The 22,523-nt window shown below is 37.3% G+C and overlaps 1 protein-coding gene across 1 annotated transcript in view; it reads right to left on the bottom strand.

Annotated features, from left to right (window-relative positions):
- LOC122448351 (coiled-coil domain-containing protein 7-like) overlaps positions 1-22,523 on the bottom strand; it is a 171,022-nt gene that overhangs the window by 5,394 nt on the left and 143,105 nt on the right. Inside the window, exons 24-28 of the mRNA XM_043479596.1 lie at positions 20,510-20,593; positions 5,996-6,121; positions 2,730-2,825; positions 1,797-2,030; positions 783-912 (exon numbers count right to left, since the gene is read on the bottom strand). Of these exons, the coding sequence (XP_043335531.1) occupies positions 2,011-2,030; positions 2,730-2,825; positions 5,996-6,121; positions 20,510-20,593 (326 nt within the window). The 3' untranslated portion in view covers positions 783-912; positions 1,797-2,010. The remainder of the gene's footprint in view (positions 1-782; positions 913-1,796; positions 2,031-2,729; positions 2,826-5,995; positions 6,122-20,509; positions 20,594-22,523) is intronic.

Genomic DNA, 22,523 nt, shown 5'->3' with positions numbered 1-22,523 from the left:
AAAATTAAAAGTCTAGATTCTCAGATATACTAACCACAGTTCAAGAGCTCAACAGCTGCATATGGCTCATAGCTCACATACTGGAGAGCACAGACACAGAACACTTTCATTATCACAGGAAATTCTGTTGGGGAGTGCTGTGGAGGTCAAGTCATAATCACCATGAACAATGGCCATGAACAACAAGGTTTGGGAGAAGGAAAATTTACATGGATCTGATACAGACTGAATCTATTCATTGGGCACCCCTTTGCCGTAGCTACAAGATCCAGATTAAAAACAAAACAGCTACAACCATTCGTGTATGGACTGAGGTATTCTTTGATTTCCCTTTTATCATCAAATAATAAGCATCACAGTTCTCAGCTCTGGCTACACAGTATAATCACCTATGAAGAATCTGGTTTAATTAGTCTGTGCCTGAGGCAGAGAATTAGTAGCTTTTAAAAGCACCTTAGGTGAATCCTATTTTGTAGACAAGCTTGAAAAGCACTGATTTAGCACATATATCAGATCATCTAATCAAATGATCACATAATTAATGAATAAATTATATTCACTGTTATCTGGATAGTCAACAGAAGCAAACTGAGAGGCTAGACTGGGGCCAGCAATCACCACTCATGGGGCAGGATGCTATCCTGAACTTATGTTGGAAAAATAATTTTGCATTGCTCACACCCCAATTTTTGGCAGCTTGCAACAATTCTCCTATTCATTTCTGCATGTATTCTCTCCAAAACCTTCACAAAAGTTATTAATACACATAATTTCTATGTTACCTCTTGGATCTTTCTCAGTTTCAGAGAATAATCAGTAATTAGTGAAGAATTACTCCATTTATCTTCTCTTGATTGACATTCTATGCTCAGTTCATGATTTCTTCTTGCCATATAAGTTGTACATTTTCTACTACAGTATAAAATATAAATAATATCTTTATAGTGAGGAGTTATAGAAGATAGCCACTATTTCATTAATTTTATTCTACTTTATATTGTTTTTGTAGAAATCCAATTTTCCTTATTAAATACTGATACAAAACAGAACTCCAAAATACTTAAGTCAATACTACTCATTGTTCAAATTCTTGCTGGAGAAATACAGTAACATTTAAGGTACAAAAGAATTATATAGAAGTTTAAATACCTATGTCAGTAATAATCCAGATTGGATTTAAGGCTACTTCATCCAATAATATTTATGCTTTCCAGGGTACAGTAAAAAAGTGGTTAAACATACTATCTTAATTATTATTTGAGTTGCTAATAACATTGATTATTACTTGTAATATTATATGTAATATGTATAATATTACAATTATGGTAAGATTGCTATTAACAATGTTATTAACTTTTGTTGGCAAGAAGCACGTTTTTAAAATTCTATCACTTGTATTTTGTGCCATTACAAACTCCACAGAATATACTACAACACATATCAATTAGGCTATTACCATGAAAGTCAAAGTTGCTCAGTCATGTCTGACTCTTTGTGACCCCATGGACTATACAGTCCATGGAATTCTCCAGGCCAGGACACTGGAGTGGGTAGCCTTTCCCCTCTCTAGGGGATCTTCCCAATCCAGGAATCAAACCCTGGTCTCCTGCATTGCAGGTGGATTCTTTACAAGCTGAGGCACAAGGCATTTACTTTTACTTCCTCTTTTTTGAAGTTTGTTGTGCAGTGTTCAAACATGACTATTTCAAATTAGGGGAATGTTTTCATCATTTGATATGTAAAGGATAACTGTAACTTTTCCAAAATTAGAAAAAAGAAAATTCACTAAAACTCACCTGCTGCCGATCAAGGTCCTCCATGATCTGGGCCTACCCTGTTAATTCAGGGTCTTTCTCAGTATTGTTCAATAAACACCATTCACTCAAGGCAATGTTATTTTCATAAGGCTTCCACTCCTGCAATTTCATTGCTGTCTCCATGAGTTTGCTCATGTTATTTATTTTGCCCAGAGTTAATTTATTTTCAAAAGTATGGGTGGGGTGGAGATTTTCAGGCAGTAGTATATGGCACTTTAAAGGAAAATTGTTGTGTGATTAAAAAAATAGTTCTATTTAATTTCATTGTATTTGATATAATTTTTATTTATATGTGACATCATTAAAAATAGAATACTGTATGTGAAATTAACAATGGAAATGGAAAAGGAGTACATAAATCTACCTATGTTTCTATAGAAATGGTTCTCCAATTTTACCCTGCATCAGAACACCCAGAGAACTTGTTAAACAAATTAAGGGACTTGAACCTCACAGCTTTTATTTCAGTAGGTCTAGAGTGAGGTCCAAGGATTTGCATTTCTAAATAAGTTCCTAGTTAATGCCCAGGTTGCTAGTCCAGGGACCACACTGAGAAGCGTTTATACAGGAATCAAAAAGTTTAAATTCACTAGAATATTGTTTTTTGGAATACATAAAATGTATATACTTAATATGCCTATGGTTCTTCAAAAAATCAGTCAGTTTTAAATAAGAAGTCAATGTCTGAGCTGCAAAAGAAAGGAACCAAAATAAATCAGCATCAGGAAAGAAATAGTGACAATTCCTTTTAGGTGAAAGATTTAACTCTCAGCTGATGGAGGCAAGACAGGGTTATGAAATATCTATTATGTCCAATGATGTTTGTTGCAAAACTGTTATAAACAGTGTTTGAAAACAACCAAAGTCCCCATTTAACAGAGGCCTACTTAAGTAACACACCATTACGTTTACCTTTATAGATAGGCTTTCTAGTTGTAGCAACCACAGTGGGCAGAGTCTCTTCATGTTCAATTTTCTTTTTTTGTAAGGCTGATTTTTTTTGATGCCCTAAAAAAATGAGGATGGTGTTATAACCTAGAAATAACCTCATTTAAACTTTGAAAAAATTAAAATAAATCTTACTAATTTACTTCTAAAGTACAGCTTCTGTATATTTTTTTCAATATTTTAGATAAAGCAGCTTTACTAACACAAATATTGCCTAATTTTTCCTTGGTGGGTATTTGACCACCTCCTAATGCAGGAGACACTAAGAGATGAAAGTTCAACCCCTGGGTCAGAAAGATCTCTTGAAGAAGGGCACGGCAACCCACTCCAGCATTCTTGCCTGGAGAATCCCGAGGACAGATGAGGCTGGTGGGCTACATTCCATAGGGTCGCATAGAGTCAGGCACAACTGAAGCAACTTAGCATGCAAGCATAAACAATTGTGCTCATTTTGCATGCTAGTAAGGTTACATTCAAAATCCTTCAAGCTAGGCTTCAGCAGTATGTGAACTGGGAACTTCCAGATGTACAAGCCAGGTTTAGAAGAGGCAGAGGAATCAGAGATCAAATTGACAACATTCATTGGATCATAGAGAAAGCAAAGGAATTATAGAAAAACATCCACTTCTGCTTCCTTGACTGTGCCAAAGACCTTGACTGTGTGGATTGCAACAAACTGTGGAAAATTCTTAAAGAGATGGGAATACCAGACCACCTTACCTGTCTCCTGAGAAACCTATATGTGGGTAAAGAAGCAACAGTTAGAACCTTACATGGAACAATGAGTTGGTTCCAAATTGGGAAAGGAGTAATGTCAAGGCTGTATATTGTCACTCTGCTTATTTAACTTATATGCAGAGTACATCATGTGAAATGCTGGGATAGATGACTCATAAGCTAGAATCGAGACTGCCAGTAGAAATATCCACAACCTCAGTAGAAATATCAACAACCTCAGATATGCATATGATAATCACTTCAATGGCTAAAAGTGAAGAGGAACTAAATAGTTTCTTGATGAAGGTGAAAGAGGAGAGTAAAAAAAAAAAAAAAAACTGGCTCAAAATACAACATTCAAAAGACTAAGGTCATGGCATCCAGTCCTATCATTTCCACTTTTTCAAGGGGAAAAAGTGGAAGCAGTGACAAATTTTATTTTCTTGGGCTCCAAAATCACTGCAGACAGTGACTGCAGCCACGAAATTAAAACATGCTTGTTCCTTGGAAGGAAAGCTATGACAAATCTAGACAGCATATTAAAAAGCAGAGAGATATGACTTTGTTGACAAAGGTCCATAAAGTTAAAGCTATGGTTTTTCTAGTAGTCATGTATGTATGTGAGAGTTGGACCATAAAGAAGGTTGAGTGCCAAAGAAATGATGCTTTTGAACTGTGGTATTGGAGAAGACTCTTGAGAGTTCCTTGGACTGCAAGGAGATCAAACCAGTCAATCCTAAAGGAAATAAACCCTGAATATTCTTGGAAGGACTGATGGTGAAGCTCCAATACTTTGGCTACCTGATGTGATGAGTTGACTCATTGGCAAAGATCCTGATGCTGGGAAAGATTGAAGGCAAAAGAAGAGGGCAGCAGAGGATGAGATAGTTAGATAGCATCACCAACTTAATGATATGAATTTGAGCAAACTCTGGGAGATAGTAAAGGACAGGGAAGCCTAGTGTGCTGCAATCCACGGGGTTGCAGTGTCAGACATGACTTAGCGACTGAATAACAACAATAACAACAAACATAAACAGTAAGAGTGTGAATCAAGAAAAAAATAATAAAAAACTGTAAAAATGTTAAAGAAGTTTTTTTTAATAGTAGGTCAGTAAAAAAATTTAAGCAATTAAATAAATAAATTCTCAAGTAAAGTTTTTCTCTATGAAACAGCATATCTTCATTTTCTAAAAAAGACGTTTGTATTCCTACAGTGAAAAATCTAGTGCTAGAACAGAAGGAAAGTTAAAGCGAAAGTTGCCCAGTAGCGTCCAACTCTTTGTGACCCCATGAAGTGTACAGTCCATGGACTTCTCCAGACCAGAATACTGGAGTGAGTACTTTCCCTTCTCCAGGGGATCTTCCCAACCCAGGGAACAAACCCAGGTTTCCTGCATTGGAGGCAGATTCTTTACCAGCTGAACCACAAGGGAAGCCCAAGAATACTAGAATGGCTAGCCTATCCCTTCTCCAGGGGATTTCCTAACCCAGGATTCAAGCCAGGGTCTCCTGCATTGCAGGCAGATTCTTTACCAACTGAGCTATGAGGAAGCCCACAATGGAAGGAGAGATACTTAAAAAACACTATTTCAAAGATACATATTTTGAGCACTGTTTAAAAACAAAACTATGTAATAATGAAAATAGTTTCAAAATGGTCACTTGGAGAAAAATAAAAAGCAGAATGTGGGACATTTAGATGCTACTCTCAAAGTTAGTAGAAAAAAAATTGCATTAATGTGCTTAGTTTCTACAATATATATCTTAAATGATTATAAATACCACTGAAGTAATGGATAAGAAATAGGGTCTGTAAATTAGATCTTAGACATGAATGGATTAGACAGTTGGAAGATGGTAATGGAGGAAGAAAAATGAACATATTATTTATTGTCCTTCACACTTACCCTCACTTTGACTCCTTCTATTTCCCCTGCTTAGTGAAACAAAGTGAAGTTGCTCAGTCATGTCTGACTCTTGGTGACCGCATGGACTGTAGCCTACCAGGCTTCTCCGTCCATGGGATTTTCCAGGCAAGAGGTACTGGAGTGGGGTGCCATTTCCTTCTCCAGGGGATCTTTCCTGAGACCCAGGGATCAAAGCCGAGTCTCCCACATTGCAGGCAGATGCTCTACCATCTGAGCCACCAGGGAAGCCGCTGACCCTGCTTGGGACTGATAAAAAGAGGAATGTTTAAACATAAGGAAGAGGGTCATGAGATGCATCTATCTCAGTCATCTGCAGGATCTATAATAGTGAGCAAGAGGGGACTGTTGAAAAAAATAATGGAGTTCCAATTTAGTAGTGGTGGGCAAGGGAGCCATGCCAGAGACACCACTTACCCGCTAAGAATGCATATATGTCAGACGACCTTACTTTAGCATTTATTTTCACTTATTTTTGTTAAACTGGTTATATGACTAAGGCTAGTACAATCTGGTAATTTCCATATAATCAAACCTTTATTCATTAAAAACATCACATTGTACAATAAAAATATTATGAATTACCTGAATATTCTTTATTCAGTGAAGGAAACTTGATGGCTTTATAAACACCTGGCCCAGTCTTAGATGCCCCATGAAGTACTTTTGGACGTTCAGTCATGTAAGATGAAAAGTCCTCAAAAGATGCATCTAGAAATATTTAGAAAATATGTTAGCTGTGAGATGGATTGTATTCATAACCATTTTTATTTTTAATACTCACACAGTAAGTTGTCAACAGAAATAAAGAAGTTTATATAATGAAAATTAATTTTTTGAGAACATTAACTCAATTAGAATAATAAAGATATATATTTAGAAGATTAGTTTGGAGATCAGAGCTAAATGAAAGAAGCAAGTCACAAAAAGCCTCAATTATAATAGAGACAGGAATTAGATAAGTTGATGCTTAGGGCTGGGGGAATATGAGGATTAGACCACACAAGTAGTGGAATTATATTTTCAAAGTTCTGAAAGCAAGAATTCACAATCATGAATTTTATACCTACAAAAACTATCATTCAAATATAAAGATGAAACAAACTATTCCCAGATTAAAACAAACAAACAAATCAACCCAAGAGATTTTGTTTTTATACTATCAGCCATGTCTTAACAGAAATACTAAAAGGAATCAGTTCAATTCAGTTCAGTCACTCGGTCGTGTCCAACAATTTGGGACCCCATGGACTGTAGCAGGTCAGGCCTCCCTGTCCATCACCAACTCCCGGAGTTTACTCAAACTCATGTCTGTTGAGTCAGTGATGCCATCCAACCATCTCATCCTCTGTTGTCCCCTTCTCCTCCTGCCTTCAAACTTTCCCAGCATCAGGGTCTTTTCCAATGAGTCACTTCTTCCGATCAGGAGGCTGAAGTATTGGAGTTTCAGCTTCAACATCAGTCCTTCCAATGAATATATAGGACTGATTTCCTTTAGGACAGACTGGTTGGATCTCCTTTCAGTCCAAGGGACTCTCAAGAGTCTTCTCCAGCATGACAGTTCAAAAGCATCAATTCTTCTGCACTCAGCTTTCTTTATAGTCCAACTCTCACATCCATAATGGAAAAACCATAGCTTTGACTAGACAGACCTTTGTTGGTAAAGTAATGTATCCAATTTTTAATACACTGTCTAGGTTTGTCATAACTTTTCATCCAAGGAGCAAGTGTCTTTTAATTTCATGGCTGCAGTCACCATCTGCAGTGATTTTGGAGCCCCCCCAAAATAAAGTCTGTCACTGTTTCCATTGTTTCCCCATTTATTTGCCATGAAGTGATGGGACCAGATGCCATGATCTTAGTTTTCTGAATGTTGCGCTTTAAGACAACTTTCTTCACTCTCCTCATTCATTAAGAGGCTCTAGTTCTTCTTAGCTTTCTGCTATAAGGGTGGTGTCATCTGTGTATCTGAGGTTATTGATATTTCACCCAGCAATCTTGATTCCAGCCTGTGCTTAATCCAGCCCAGCGTTTCTCATGATGTACTCTGCATATAAGTTAAATAAGCAGGGTGACAATATACAGCCTTGATGTACTCCTTTTCCTATTTGGAACCAGTCTGTTGTTCCATGTCCAGTTCTAACTGTTGCTTCCTGACCTGCATACAGGTTTTTCAAGAAGCAGGTTAGGTAGTCTGGTATTCTCATCTCTTTCAGAATTTCCCACAGTTTCTTGTGATCCACACAGTCAAAGGCCATTGCATAGCTAATAAAGAGAAGTAGATATTTTTCTGGAACTCTCTTGCTTTTTCGATGATCCAACAGATGTTGGCAATTTGATCTCTGGCTCCTCTGCCAGCTTGAACATCTGGAAGTTCACGGTTCATGTACTGTTGAAGCCTGTCTTGGAGAATTTTGAGCATTACTTTACTAGCGTGTGGGATGAGTGCAATTGTGCGGTAGTCTGAGCACTATTTTCACTGCCTTTCTTTGTGACTGGAATGAAAACTGAACTTTTCCAGTTCTGTGGCCACTGCTGTGTTTTCCAAATTTACTGGCATACTGAGTGCAGCACTTTCATAGCATCATCTTTTAGGATTTGAATAGCTCAACTGGAATTCCACCACCTCTACTAGTTTTGTTTGGAGTGATTCTTTCTAAGGCCCTCGTGACTTCACATTCCAGGATGTCTCGCTCTAGGTGAGTGATAGTGGTCATCTGGGTTATGAAGATCTTTTTTGTATAGTTCTTCTGTGTATTCTTGCTACCTCTTCTTAATATCTTCTGTTTCTGTTAGGTCCATACCATTTCTGTCCTTTATTGAGCCCATCTTTGCATGAAACGTTCCCTTGGTATCTCTAATTTTGTTGAAGAGATCTCTAGTCTTCCCCATTCTATTGTTTTCCTCTATTTCTTTGCACTGATCACTGAGGAAGGCTTTCTTATCTCTCCTTGCTATTCTTCAGAACTCTGCCTTCAAATGGGTATGTTTTTCCTTTTCTCCTTTGCCTCTTGCTTCTCTTCTTTGCTCAGCTGCTTGTAAGTCCTCCTCAGGCAACCACTTTGCCTTTTTGCTTTTTTTTTTTTACCGTGGGGATGGTCTTGATCCCTGCCTCCTGTACAATGTCACGAACCTCTGTGCGTAGTTCTTCAGGCACTCTGTCGATCAGATCTAGTCCCTTGAATCTATTTCTCACTTTTACTGTATAGTCATAAGGGATTTGATTTAGGTCATACCTGAATGGGCTAGTGGTTTTCCCTAGTTTCTTTAAGTCTGAATTTGGCAATAAGAAGTTCATGATCTGAGCCACAGTCAGCTCCCAGTCTTTTTTTGCTGACTGTATAGAGCTTCTCAATCTTTGGCTGCAAAGAATATAATCAATCTGATTTTGGTATTGACCATCTGGTGATGTCCATGTGTAGAATCTTTTTTTGTGTTGGTGGGAGAGGACGTTTGCTCTGACCAGTGGGTTCTCTTGGCAAAACTCTATTAGCCTTTGCCCTGCTACATCTGTACTCCAAGGCCAAATCTGCCTGTTACTCCAGGTATTTCCTACAAAAGTAGGAAGTCCCTTATAATGAAAAGGATATCTTTTTTGGGTGTTAGTTCTAGAACGTCTTTAGGTCATCACAGAACCATTCAGCTTCTTCAGCATTACTGGTCGGGGCATAGAAGCTGGTTGGATTACTATGATATTGAATGGTCGCCTTGGAAACAAACAGAGATCATTCTGCAGTTTTTGAGATACATCCAAGTACTGCATTTCAGACTCTTTTGTGGACTATGATGGCTACTCCATTTCTTCTAAGGGATTCTTTCCCACAGTAGTAGATATAATGGTCATCTGAATTAAATTCACCCATTCCAGTCCATTTTAGCTCACCGATTCCTAAAATGTCGACATTTACTCTTGCCATCTCCTGTTTGACCACTTCCAATTTGCCTTGATTCATGGACCTAACATTCCAGGTTCCTAGGCAATATTGCTCTTTACAGCATTGAACTTTACTTCTATCACCAGTCACATCCACAACTGCATGTTGTTTTCGCTTTGGCTCTATCTCTTCATTCTTTCTGGAGTTATTTCTCCACTGATCTCCAGTAGCATATTGGGCACCTACCGACCTGGGGAGTTCATCTTTCAGTGTCCTATCTTTTTGCCTTTCATACTGTTCATGGGGTTCTCAAGGCAAGAATACTTAAATGGTTTGCCATTCCCTTCTCCAGTGGACCACGTTTTGTCAGACCTCTCCACCATGACCCGTCCGTCTTGGGTAGCCCTACACGGCATGGCTCATAGTTTCATTGAGTTAGACAAGGCTGTGGTCCATGTGATCAGATTGGTTAGTTTTCTGTGATTGTGGTTTTCAGTCTGTCTGCCCTCTGATGGAGAATGATAAGAGGCTTATGAAAACTTCCTCATGGGAGAGACTGACTGAGGGGGACACTAAAGGGAATACATCAGGCTGAGACAAAATGACAACAGAAGGTAACTCGAATCCACATGAAGAAATAAAAAAGTACCTTAAAGGTAATTATATAGGTAAATATAAATGACAATATACATTTCTACCTCTTTTTCAATTAACTGATTAAAAAGACTACGTCATAAAACTGTATTGCTGGACATATAAAATAAAACTTAATTTTATTTCTATATAAGAGCACAGAGTAATCCAAAAACTTAATTAAGGGAACAATTTTATTTGTGAAAGCATCAAAATAATAAAATAGCAATAAATTCAGTGAAGGGGAATAGCTTATAGTAAATGTTAAAAAACATTGCTGAAGGAAATTAAAGAACTCTAAATAAATAAACTCAGTGTTGATAGATTAACTAAATAGTATTCCATTGTGTGTTTATGTGTATATATATATATATGAACATTGTAAAACTGAAAAAGGGGTACGTCAAGGCTGTATATTGTCACCCTGCTTGTTTAACTTACATGCAGAGTACATCATGTGACATGCTGGGCTAGATGACTCATAAGCTAGAACCAAGACTGCCAGTAGAAATATCAACAACCTCAGATATGCATATGATAATCACTTCAATTGCTAAAAGTGAAAAGAAACTAAATAGCCTCTTGATGAAGGTGAAAGAGGAGAGTAAAAAAAACTGAGCAAGGCAATACTCTAAATCCTTCAAGCTAGGCTTCAACAGTACATGAATTGAGAACTTCCAGATATACAAGCTGGATTAGAAAAGGCAGAGGAACCAGTGATCAAATTACCAACATCTGCTGGATCATAGAAAAAGCAAGAGAATTCCAGAAAAACATCTACTTCTGCTTCCTTGACTATGCTAAAGCCTTTGACTGTGTGGATCAGAACAAACTGTGAAAAATTCTTCAAGAGGTGGGAATACCAGACCACCTTACCTGCCTCCTGAGAAACCCGTATGCAGGTCAAGAAGCAACAGAACAGGACATAGAACAACAGACTGGTTCAAAATTGGGAAAAGAGTATGTCAAGACTGTAGGTTGCCATCCTGTTTATTTAACTTATATGCAGAGTACATCATGTGACATGCATGGCTGGATGAATCACAAGCTGGAATCAAGATTGGCGGGAGAAACATCAATAACCTCAGATATGCAGATGACACCACCCAAATGGCAGAAAGCAAAGAGGAACTAAAAAGCCTCTTGATGGGGGTGAAAGCCAGTGAAAAAGCTAACTTAAAACTCAACATTCAAAAAACGAAGATCATAGCATCTGGTCCTATGACTTCATGGCAAATAGATGGGGAAACAATGGATACAGTGACAGACTTTCTTTTCTTGGGCTCCAAAATCATTGCAGATGGTGACTGCAGGTATGAAATTAAAAGTCACTTGCTCCTTGGAAGAAAACCTATGACAAACCTAGACAGTATATTAAAAAGCAGACACATCACTTAGGCTACAATGGTCCATATAGTCAAACTATGGGTTTTCCAGCAGTCATGTACAGATGTGAGAGATGAACCATAAAAAGGCTGAGAGCTGAAGAATTGATGCTTTTGAACTGTGGTGCTGGAGAAGACTCCTGAGAGTTCCTTGGATTGCAAGGAGATCAACCCAGTCAATCTTAAAGGAAATCAACCCTGAACATTCATTGGAAGGACTAACGCTGAAGCTGAAGCGCCAATACTTTGGCTACCTGATATGAAGAGCTGACTCATTGGAAAAGACCCTGATGCTGGGAAAGATTGAGGGCAGGAGAAGAAGGGGACAATAGAGGATGACATGGTTGGATGGCATCACTGAGTCAATGGATATGAGTCTGAGCAAACTTAGGGAGATAGTGAAGGACTGAGAAGCCTGGTAGGGTGCAGTTCATAGCATCGCAAAGAGTCAGACTTAGTGACTGATCAACATATATACAATATATATATATTATACAATACAATATATAATATATATATACAATATATACAATTTAATTCTTTATTGGGTAAATTACAGATCTCCACGTCTTTGGGGTTGGTTTCTGGAAGATTATTGTGATGTTTTGGTAGTATCATGTTGCCTTGATTCTTTTGTGTTCCTTGGGCTTTAGATGCTTCACATCCAAAGCAGCAGTCCCCTCCTTCAGACTTACTACTGCCTTCAGGGGAGAAGTGCTTTCCATCAGCCCTGTTAGAGACCTGGAGGTTTTCTCAGACCTTGAGTGAATACATCTGCTCACATTTCTTGCTCCCGCTTGTGGCAGAATTCTTAAGCTTGTATATCATCTCTGGATTCTGCAATGCACCAGGTCCAAGGCTGATAACCTCCCTTTTGTTTCTCTAAAGTGGTGCTACGTCTCAAGTTTCTGGTTTCTCTCTGGTCCACAGACACTGGCCTGCTTTCGGAAAGTGCTCCATAGCTGTCCAACAAAGAATGCTCTGGCTGCCACACTCAGGAGCATCCACAGGGAGTTGGCTGTAGAATGAGGGCATGTGGATGAGGCATGCCTGACCCTGGGGGAGCTACAGGCCAGCTGGGGGTATCTGCAAGTGAGGCTCTCCCAGAAAGTTCATAGGTGGGCTTTCTGATGGAGTTCACAGCATAGTCAGAAGGAACCCAATTCCTTTAATGTTCTCCAAAAATCTTATCTGCCTCTCCTGACCTCATATTGTCCTGTAATTTAGTGCTCTGAATGCTACAGGAGAGAAGAAATGAGTCTTTTTGGCTGCACCCCAAACAGCTGCAGAAGCCTGATGCTCATTCACTTGCTCTTCCTCTGACCTACCTCTCACCTCCTCACAGGATGGCTTTTGCTTGGCCCTACCTGTTCCATCTTAGGGAAGGTCAGCAAAGTCAAACTGTCCCTCTTATTCACTCTAATGTGTCCAAACTCATCTTTTGTTCCAATGGAGTGCTGGAACTTTTCCTTGAGAAATCCAGACTTCCATTAAGCCTCTCCTGACAGTGATGACTGCCCCAGTCAGGGTTATCCTGGACCATGGCCAAGAGGAGCTGGAATCAGTTTATAAGCTACTGAAGGTCCACAATCAGGATGGAGGTCTGTCTTCCTATTACCTGATGCACAGGCATATGGAACTCCTCCAAGTCCCCTGGTGGATGATGATGGACCCCAGACTCCCACAATATCACTTTTGTTCACTTTTGTTCATGGATACATGACAAATTTTTATTGTTGATAAGAGGCAGATTAGGAGCAGTATCCTGTGCCATCATGATGCTGATGTCACCTGTCATACATCTGCAGTACAGTCAGTTCTGCCTTCCCTCCTGGGTTTATTTGTTGTATTATTTTTGGCCATGCAAATTGGCATGCAGGATCTTAGTTCCTGATCATGGATTGAACTGACACCCCCTCAGTGGAAGCATGGAGTCTTAACCACAGGACTACCAGTGAAGTTCCTGGTTTGTTTCTGAATGCATATTTTACAGAGAAAATTATAATTAAAATATAATCAAATGATGGAAAAGATGACCTAAATGTATGGTTCATTGCTATATGCCTGTTTTTTTCCCCACATTTTATAGGGGAGTGTCTACTATGGTGTTGCTCAGTCACGTCTGACTCTTTGTGATCCCAAGGACTGGAGCCTGCCAGGCTCCTCTGTACATGGAATTCTCCAAGCAAGAATACTAGAGTGGGTAGCTTTTCCCTTCTCCAGGGGATCTTCCTGACTTAGAGACCTGCATTACAGGAGAATTCTTTACCGTCTGAACCACCAGGAAACTTTGGAATTTCCTGTCTGTGCTACTACTGTATTGTGTGTGTGTGTTTTATGGGAAGTCACAGCACAGGAGCTGCCTCTGAAAGAGATTATAGATCCTAAGACAGTGGTCTTTGGCACTGATATCAAATTTTAATGAGAATTTGTGGAATTCTTGGAAGAGCACATGTATTTTGCATGGGAGGGGAGTAGGAATCATGGGTATTTGCAACCAGAAGCAGCACTGGTGGACTGGATTCAATAACAGGCTCAACATGTTCTTGACTACCTGTATTCATGTGCTCCCACACAACTCTGATCTTGGTAATATGACTTCAATGAATGCAAGAAAAGCAGACAAATGCAGGCAGAGACTTGAAAATTGCTTGTGCATTGATTGAGATTTGCCCCCATGCTGTGCTAAGGATCCGAGGTTACAATGTGAAGACCCCTAAGCCAACCAGATGAAAGATGAGAGACATGTAGGGAGGTTACCTCCAGTAACACTTGAGAAGCTTATTTTCTATTAGGTTCCAAACCACTCTTATATTCTGCTTTGTGGTACTGGATCTGGAATCCTACAAACAACATTTATGCTTTGCCAGGCAGCACCGAGTTAGGCTGTGCAGACAGGGTCTGCTAGAGGGAGACTTCTGGAAAATAACCAAGGAATCTGTTTCTCCCACCTGGTTACCAAGGGGCTTCCCAAGAGCTCATGTCCCTTTTCAGCTCTGGTGAACATCATGCCAGCAATGTATCTTTCCCCAGGAGCAGAAATTCTTTCCATGGCACAAATTGTTGGTATTTGTTGGGGTCCTTTAATGGACCAGAACCTGGTGGTACCGAGTCGATGATAAGAAAGTAAAAGAGAGAAAGAGGCTGATATTCCCTGGTTTACGCAGAGGACCAATAAAGCCCTTGACACAGGACTTGCATCGTTCATGAAGGCACCAGGCGCCCCCTCGAGGGGGTGAAGGCACAAAGTGCCTTCTCGAGAGGGTTTTAGAAGCCCGGGCAGGAAAGTGAGCATGACGGGTCTCCAACGCTCCAGACAATCAGCCAGAAAAAAAGAGGGAGAGAGACAGAGAGAGAAACAAAAAAGACACGGGGACCTAAGCTCTGATGAGGCAAAGGTGCTTTAATGATTTTTCTATGAGTATATATAGGCTGTGGTACAAGAAACTTCTTCCGGGAATGATAGAGATCAGAAAACCAAACGTACAGCAACCGTTACCAAGGGAACAAGGGGTAACGTTAGTCACAAGGTCAGGAGACAATCCATATCTCAAGAAAGGGGAGCAAGACTAAGCAGTTTTGTCCTAAAGAGAATGTTTACTAAAGGAGACCCAAGCCTGCCTCACAAAATGACCTCAGTCCCTGGGAGCAGTGTGCTGTTCCTCTTGAAGAGGGACAAAGGACTCATGAGAGACAGCACGTAGGAATCCTCCCATCAAACATTCCCTGACAGGTATTCCTTCCAACGTTAGAAGAACAAGTTTTATTAAACTTTCACCACCCGAGACACTAGCAGTGCTTTGTCTTCAGAAGTACATAGGAGACTTCCTGAAAAATCAGAGACACCAGCACCAGCCAAGTAACATCCTATACTGAAGTCTCTTTCAGCCCTAATAGTGGAAACTTCTGAAACTGCTTTCTCCATGTTATTTTAGAATTCTTCTTACATTTTCAGTTATGTAGCTAATAATTTTATACTTAGATTTATTATTTTTGCTCTCTTTTCAAACAACTAGCACAATCTCTGTCTTCTGATGAAACCAAACCATATACCTCTATTGTCTGAAATAACAGAAAGCCAGTTGCTAGACATGCAGTGAAGCTACTGGCCACAAGCTGACCAAAGACATATAAATTATCCCAGCTCAAACCAGTCTACACTGCTAACTCCAAATCATGAACTATATAAATAGTTATGCTTTAGGCTAAATAGTTTTCTTTGTAGTTATCCAGTAAAATAACACTAACAAATGTGGGAAAAATTAAAATTAGATTGAGATATGAGAGATAAGATTTAGTAACTTTGGGCATAAATGGAAAAAAGCAAATAAAAACCCACTAATCTATATGGCTGAAGGTTATGCAGAGAAAAGTATATTTTTCCTCAATTGCTGGTAAAAATGTTAACACCCTTTAGGTAAACAATCTGAAAGTATTTTTCAATATTAAAAGCTTATAAATACTTTAACAATATCAATCCTAAGATACTACCCCAAAGAGATAAAAATATTCATATACAAGAATAGATATTCATGGACACATTTAGTAGGGTGAAAAGTGTAAAAAGTCAATGAATTTCAATAGAAGAATGATTAAATAAAGAATTCTATATTATGAAATATACTGCTGGTAAAAAGGAGAAACTAAAGTTATTTCATTTTCAGGCTTGTAAGGGTTTATCTAAGATATTTCTGAAGAAAAAGTAAGATATAAAAAGAATAAAAAAATACCACAAGAACTATTCTAGGTAGTTATAAAGTATTTTAATATCTTTATATATAAATTTTTACCTTCATCATCAAAGGGTGATAAAGTAATTACTTTTGTTTTATATTTACTTGGTGCAACGTGCCTGGCATAGACATTTTCTTGCTGTAAAAATGTATTTTTGCCTTTAAGTAAATCTATAATAAAATTTAAAAAGAAAAATTATATGAAGTCTGAACATTCATACACTACTCTCCAAACCCCACGTATTAGTCTTTATGCATTTGTAATGTTTCCTTCCCATAGTTTGGCCACTTGCCAATGACTATTAGTCTAGCTTCTATAAATATTTCATCATTTTCTCTTCCTTGTCTTTATTCTGTGTTCCTTGGTAGCATCCTGCTTTTTCTTTTCCAACTTCACTGAGGTATACTTAGTATATAAAAACACTGCCCAGATGTAATGTGTACACTTTGATGAATTTTAAAATAGCCATTCAACCTGCGATGCCATCATCACAGTCAGGGTAATAAACATGTCTATCACCTATAAGAGACTTCTCCTTTCTCCTTGCTTTTTATGTGTATGTCATAAAAACACTTAGCACAAAGCACTCCTGTCTTAACAATTTTTACATGCACAATACTTCATTGTTAACTGTAGACGTAATGTTTTACAGAAGATCTCTAGAATTTACTCAACTAATATAAATGTGACTTTATATCCATTGAGCAACTACCCACTTCTCTCTACCCCTACCCCTGGAAACAACCATTTTATTCTCTGGTTCTGTGAGTTTGACTACTGATAAAATGCTAGATTAAAAATGTCTTTTAAAAAGTATTGCTGAGATGGCATAAAAACATTCTCTAGAGACTAAAAAGGAATTAAAGCATTTAACTTGAGAATTTCTGCTAAAAAGGGGTATATATATTTGTATGCATGTACATTTTTAATAAATTTGACTGACCTACAGTAATGTGGGTAGTGGGGAGGAAGACAGGTGGGAAGTTTCACAATAAAGAATCATCAAAAAATAAAGAGGGCACAATAAAATATTTTAGAATATATTTGTACAGATCATCATTATATATTCTTTATGACTGTGTATAAAAAAAGCTGAGAAAGGAGGGATTGGGATTGTAAAATCACACAAAGTGAACCATTAGAATGTTGTGTGTTTTCTGTTAATTTTCTTATTTTCTGGATGTTTAAAATATTTTACAGAATAAAATTTTAAAAACATACTACAAAACTAATCTAAATAATTAGACATCTATTATATACTGTTATATCTTTTACCTTGATTGCCAAGTTGTGAAAAACTGATCACGTTCATTGGGAATTTACTTCCTGTGATGTGCCCAGTAAAAAACTCTTCTTGATGTTGTGTGGACATATCTTTGTTTTTAAATACATTCACTCCTAATGTAAAATTTAAAAAGAAAAATTTCACAAAGACACTATAACTATTTCACTATAACTATTTGCACACTACTCCCCATCCTTCACATATTAGTCTTCATTTTGGCAACTGTAAAAAGTCTTCTTTCCACATATAAGTGGCCACTTTTCTATCATTCCAATTTCTATAAACAATTTCTTCATTTTCTCTTCCTTTTTGCTGTTCTGTTTTCTTAGGTAGCATCTCACTTAATTTCAAAATTTAATCCAATCACCTTTTATATTCATTTCTATATTTGCATATTCATTTCTATATTTGATCTGTATTCTCCTTTCAGCACTTTTTCCCTTAACAATTTATATTGCTCAAATTTTATTCAGGGCATTTAATTATAAACTCCTCATTAATAAGTATAAAATAATTAACTAAATTAATTTCATTCTTAAGGTGCATGACATTTCAAATCGGATGGAAATGAGAGCAAATTCTTGGTGTGCCTAAGGTTGTTATTCAAAATTGAGAAGGATTAATAAGCAACACTGAAGCCAAAGTAATTGAAAGAACCTACATAAAAATACTCTGAAAATTAAAGACATGGAAAAATGTCTTATCATAATATACCAAATTTATCACAGCAAAACAGAAAACAAATTTAACTGCTTAGTTCCTACAATTTCAGTTTTACACTTCTGGCTTTTTCTCAGTTAAAAATTGTCAGTAAATAATTTTTATTTGGTTATTTTTAATAATTTTTTTTCAGGAATAGAAATGAGATTGTAACAAAATAAGGCATTCAAAAGGAAGGTTTCATAAATCTCGCTTTAAATGTTAAATTTCAGTGAAAACATATTTTGGTGCTTTAATCTGAGGATTCAGCTACTTTCAAATTCTGGCTTTCAGCATCACTTTTGCAAAAAGTTCATTCTTTCACCAAAGAGAAATGTATCTAACCCTGTTACTCCAGGACTAAAGCTGTGTCTGTGAATTGTAAACTCAGCTAGAGAACCTCACTTTAGTAGAGAGAAATCTACACACAAGACTAATCATGTAGAGAAAATTGAATAAAATAGCTGCTACATTCCTATTCTTATACCACTTATCAACTAGCCTTTTTGCTTTTTCAATTTCAAAGCAACACTCTTCTAAGCCAGCAAGAAAGTGAGTAGATTAGCAGTTTGAAATACTTAAACCAAGCATATTCTAAGGTCATTAGAGCATTGGATTATATGAATTACTTTCCAAATGTATGAGCTTACAACTAAACAAAATCTAGGTAAATTTCCATTGATAGAAAATACAAGACTTTAATGTTAATTATAAGATGAAATTCATGAAGATTACTCCCCATTAATATTAACATACAGTTATTGCTATCATTAGTTAAATCACAGAGAAGACATAAACCATAAATATTAGACTTGACAAATTCTTGTTCTTACCAGGGTGACTTTTATGATATGTCTTGATTTTACTAGTTTCTTTTTCACTTTCAACAGTATCTGTCATATATTCCTTATCAGTTGCCATAGATATAAAACAAATTTCAAAACACTTTCGAAGGTAACCATTAACACACATGTATGTGTGCCTGTGTATGTAGTACTAAGCTACTTAGTACTTGTTATTATGGAAGACAATATAATATCTGCACTGCACGGTCATAAAACATTAGAATTTGAAGGGTTATTAGCAATCATGTAAGCCTCATGATATAGAAGCTTAGAGATGTTTTGAGATTTGATTGAGAACACACACCAAGAAAATACAAAATTGAGCACAAGCTGAGGCCCCATAATTCCTTAACCAGTGCTTTTTCTACATGATGCCATGTCTCACACAAACCTTAATCATCTTGGGGAGTTCACATTAATGATATAACTGCCAAGTTTACACTAAGAGGACACTCATCCTTTAAGAATATACCTATGAGTGGAACATACCATTTTTCCCCTGCCCACTGGTCAAGTTACAAACCATGGTCACAGAAAGTTACTACCAGGCAGAAATCCTTTGACTCTCTTAAGAGGGCTTTATGCCATTTTTAAGGTTATGTAAGTCAGTAGACATTAATGATGCAGAAGAACAACAAGATACTCTGTGGTCTACGAAAAACTGCCTATAGGTCGTCTTACAATGTATACCTTTCCGCTGGGGAGGGGGAAATGGGTAAATCTGCTGTAGTACCAGCACCAGGACTGCATCCCACTCCCTTTGAGTTTTTATGTGATCTGTAGATTTGGCAGGATTTAGTAACTACAAACTAGGTCAGAGGAGAGGAAACTGCATGAAAGTTATTAAACAAAAATTCATATTGAAAAAGTGGTAAGTAGAACTGGTGACTTGGGTCAAATAATGTGTCCAATGTTTTGTGAATGGAAGGTGGTTCCAAAGAACACATACCAAAAGTTGGAAACCTATCCTGAACCTGATGCCATAAGGGGGATCTTACTATTAATACTTTGTTGTAATGGCTGAGAGCAGGAGAAAGTATTAAAGATCCTGTAGAGGAGACACAACTGAGGCTTTCTGGTTTTCTGCCTCCCTTAATATCACATCAAAGATCAAGGAGCAGTGTGTCAAACACCATTACACCAAGACAAGGGGAAACAAGTGTAAACTATGAACTATGTAACAAGACTACAGATCTCTACTTCACCTGAGATACTGAAAATACACTTGGTATTTTAATTATATACAGGGAATTAGTAAGCAATGAAATAATTATCCAGTAAGTCTTTTAATCTCATTCATAAACTAGACTTTCTGCTTTTCCAAATACAAAGCAACTAGCCTGAAAAAAAAAAAAAAAAAAAGAGTAGCACTTGAAATGCTTTCATTAAGTATATTCCAAGCTCACTATACCACTAAAATTTTGAGGATCACTTTTTAAAAGAAGGAGTTCTGAAAGTTAAAATATGTAACTAATTTTCCATTGATAATAACTGTTGGAGTTTCAGCAGTTCTAACTTTAGAAGGGAATTTATGAAGATACTGTATCCTGTAATAACAGCATATAGGTACTAATCAGATTCAAATTCAAACTCTGGAGAAGATAAATAAGCCAGAATAGACTTGGCAATATTCTTACTCTTACCAGGATGACTCTTGAATTGTGTCTTGATACCACTCTTTAGTATACTTCTTCCAACAGCATCTGGGAAGTGCTCTGTAACAGTGTCTATAGAAATAAACAGTTTCAAAACACTTTCATAAGGTAAATATCAACATGTAGTTGTGTAAGTTTGTGTGTAATAATCCTTTAATTAGCATTTTATTGTAGAAGAAGAATTATAGTGAAATGTCTTACTTACAGAATCAAAACACCTTAGAACTGGGAAAGCCACTGGCAACCATATAAGCCTCATTATATTGTACCTTAGAAATGTTTATTAGTTTGATGAAGACCACATAGCCAAGTAGTGATAAAAGTGATCCATAGACTTATGCCTCATAATTCTTTAATTAGGACTTTTTCCATAAAACAGTCTTTTTGCAAATTTAATTCATCCTAGAGAGTTTTTATCTTAATTAATATAACTTTTCTTGTGTATATTAAAACTACATTCATATGGTAAGGATTATACCTGGTGGCTCAGGGGTTAAAGCGTCTGCCTCCCTTGTGGGAGACCCGGGTTAGATCCCTGAGTTGGGAAGATCTCCTGGAGAAGGAAATGGTAACCCACTCCAGTATTCTTTCCTGGAGAATCCCATGGACGGAGGAGCCTGGTAGGCTACAGTCCACGGGGTCGCAAAGAGTCAGACACGACTGAGCAACTTCACTTTCACTTTCACACCTGGTGAGGCCAGACATGACATTTTTTTCCTGGGCCAAGTTGCCTCGAAAAAACAATGGACATCACAGTCACAGAATGTTACTGTGAGGCAGAAATTCTTTGACTTTGTCTAGGAATATTTTAATTCCTTTTTTAAAGGTTATATAAGTCATGGACATAAATTTGAGCAAACTGTGGGAGACAGTGAGGGAAAGGAGAGCAGGGCATGCTGCAGTCCACGGGTAGCAAAGAGTTGGACACAACTTAGCGACCAAATAACAACAGCTATAAATCAAAAGACAACAGTGATGGAAAAGTTAACAAGAATCTGTCGACTGGCACTTTATCCCAGATCTTTTACTTGGGGAAGAGGAAATGGGTAATTTGCATGAATATGAGCATTGGTACTGTACTCTTTCCATTTGAATCTTTGTGTGATTTTCATTTTTTGATGGATTCAGAAGCAATGATATAGGCTCAATGTCAGAAAAAAATTTATTTAAAATAATTTTATATTGCAAAATAAATAACTAGAATTGGTGACTTTGGGTGACCTATTAGGTAAAGATTTTGATGGGCAAAATTTGGTTCTAATATAGCATATAAGTGAAGCTGGAAACTGTCATATCCAGAATTTATAAACCAGAAGTCCTGCTATGGAGAAATGACTGAGCCCATGAATATTTCAAGTGTGTGCTATCACTGAGGCAGCACAAATTTATCACCACTGCAATCTAAACAGAGGTGAAGACCATGGGACATCATAACTAAAACCAAAGACACATTAGATTGAGTATTTGTGAAAGTCATATGTGCTATGGCAACACATAACACATAAAACATTAGCAGACTCTAGCTGCTGATGTTTTTCCAACAGAAAAAATATTAGAAGAACTGATTCATTTGATTTGAAAAAGCAAAGGCTTCTTAGGTAAGCAGGGAGGCAATGGGAATAGCCTTTGAGGACAGATTGGGTTAAACACTGGAAGCATAAATGATATGTGGTAAAGAAGCCTCATTTATTCAGAGCCACAATTTTCCTTCTTCACAACATCTTCCCATTGCTTTTAAGTATTTAAAGGAAAATCCTATCCTGCTTGGAGTTTACTAAACTATTTTTTTTAAAGTTTAACATACAATATGCCCATTTTAAACATGTAATCAATGGTTATTAATATATTTATAGAATGTATAACAATCGCCATAGTCAATTTTAGAATCAACTTCAGAGTCATACTAATTAAAGTGTAGGAAAATGCAGAAGCATGACTGATATATAGTTTTATTCCCTTATCCCCATTTTTGTGCTACTGAATTACATGTTACATGTATAAA

The sequence above is a fragment of the Cervus canadensis genome, chromosome 10 (genome assembly GCF_019320065.1).
Source record: "Cervus canadensis isolate Bull #8, Minnesota chromosome 10, ASM1932006v1, whole genome shotgun sequence".
Lineage (NCBI taxonomy): Eukaryota > Metazoa > Chordata > Mammalia > Artiodactyla > Cervidae > Cervus > Cervus canadensis.
This window is presented reverse-complemented; position numbering and strand designations above follow the sequence as displayed.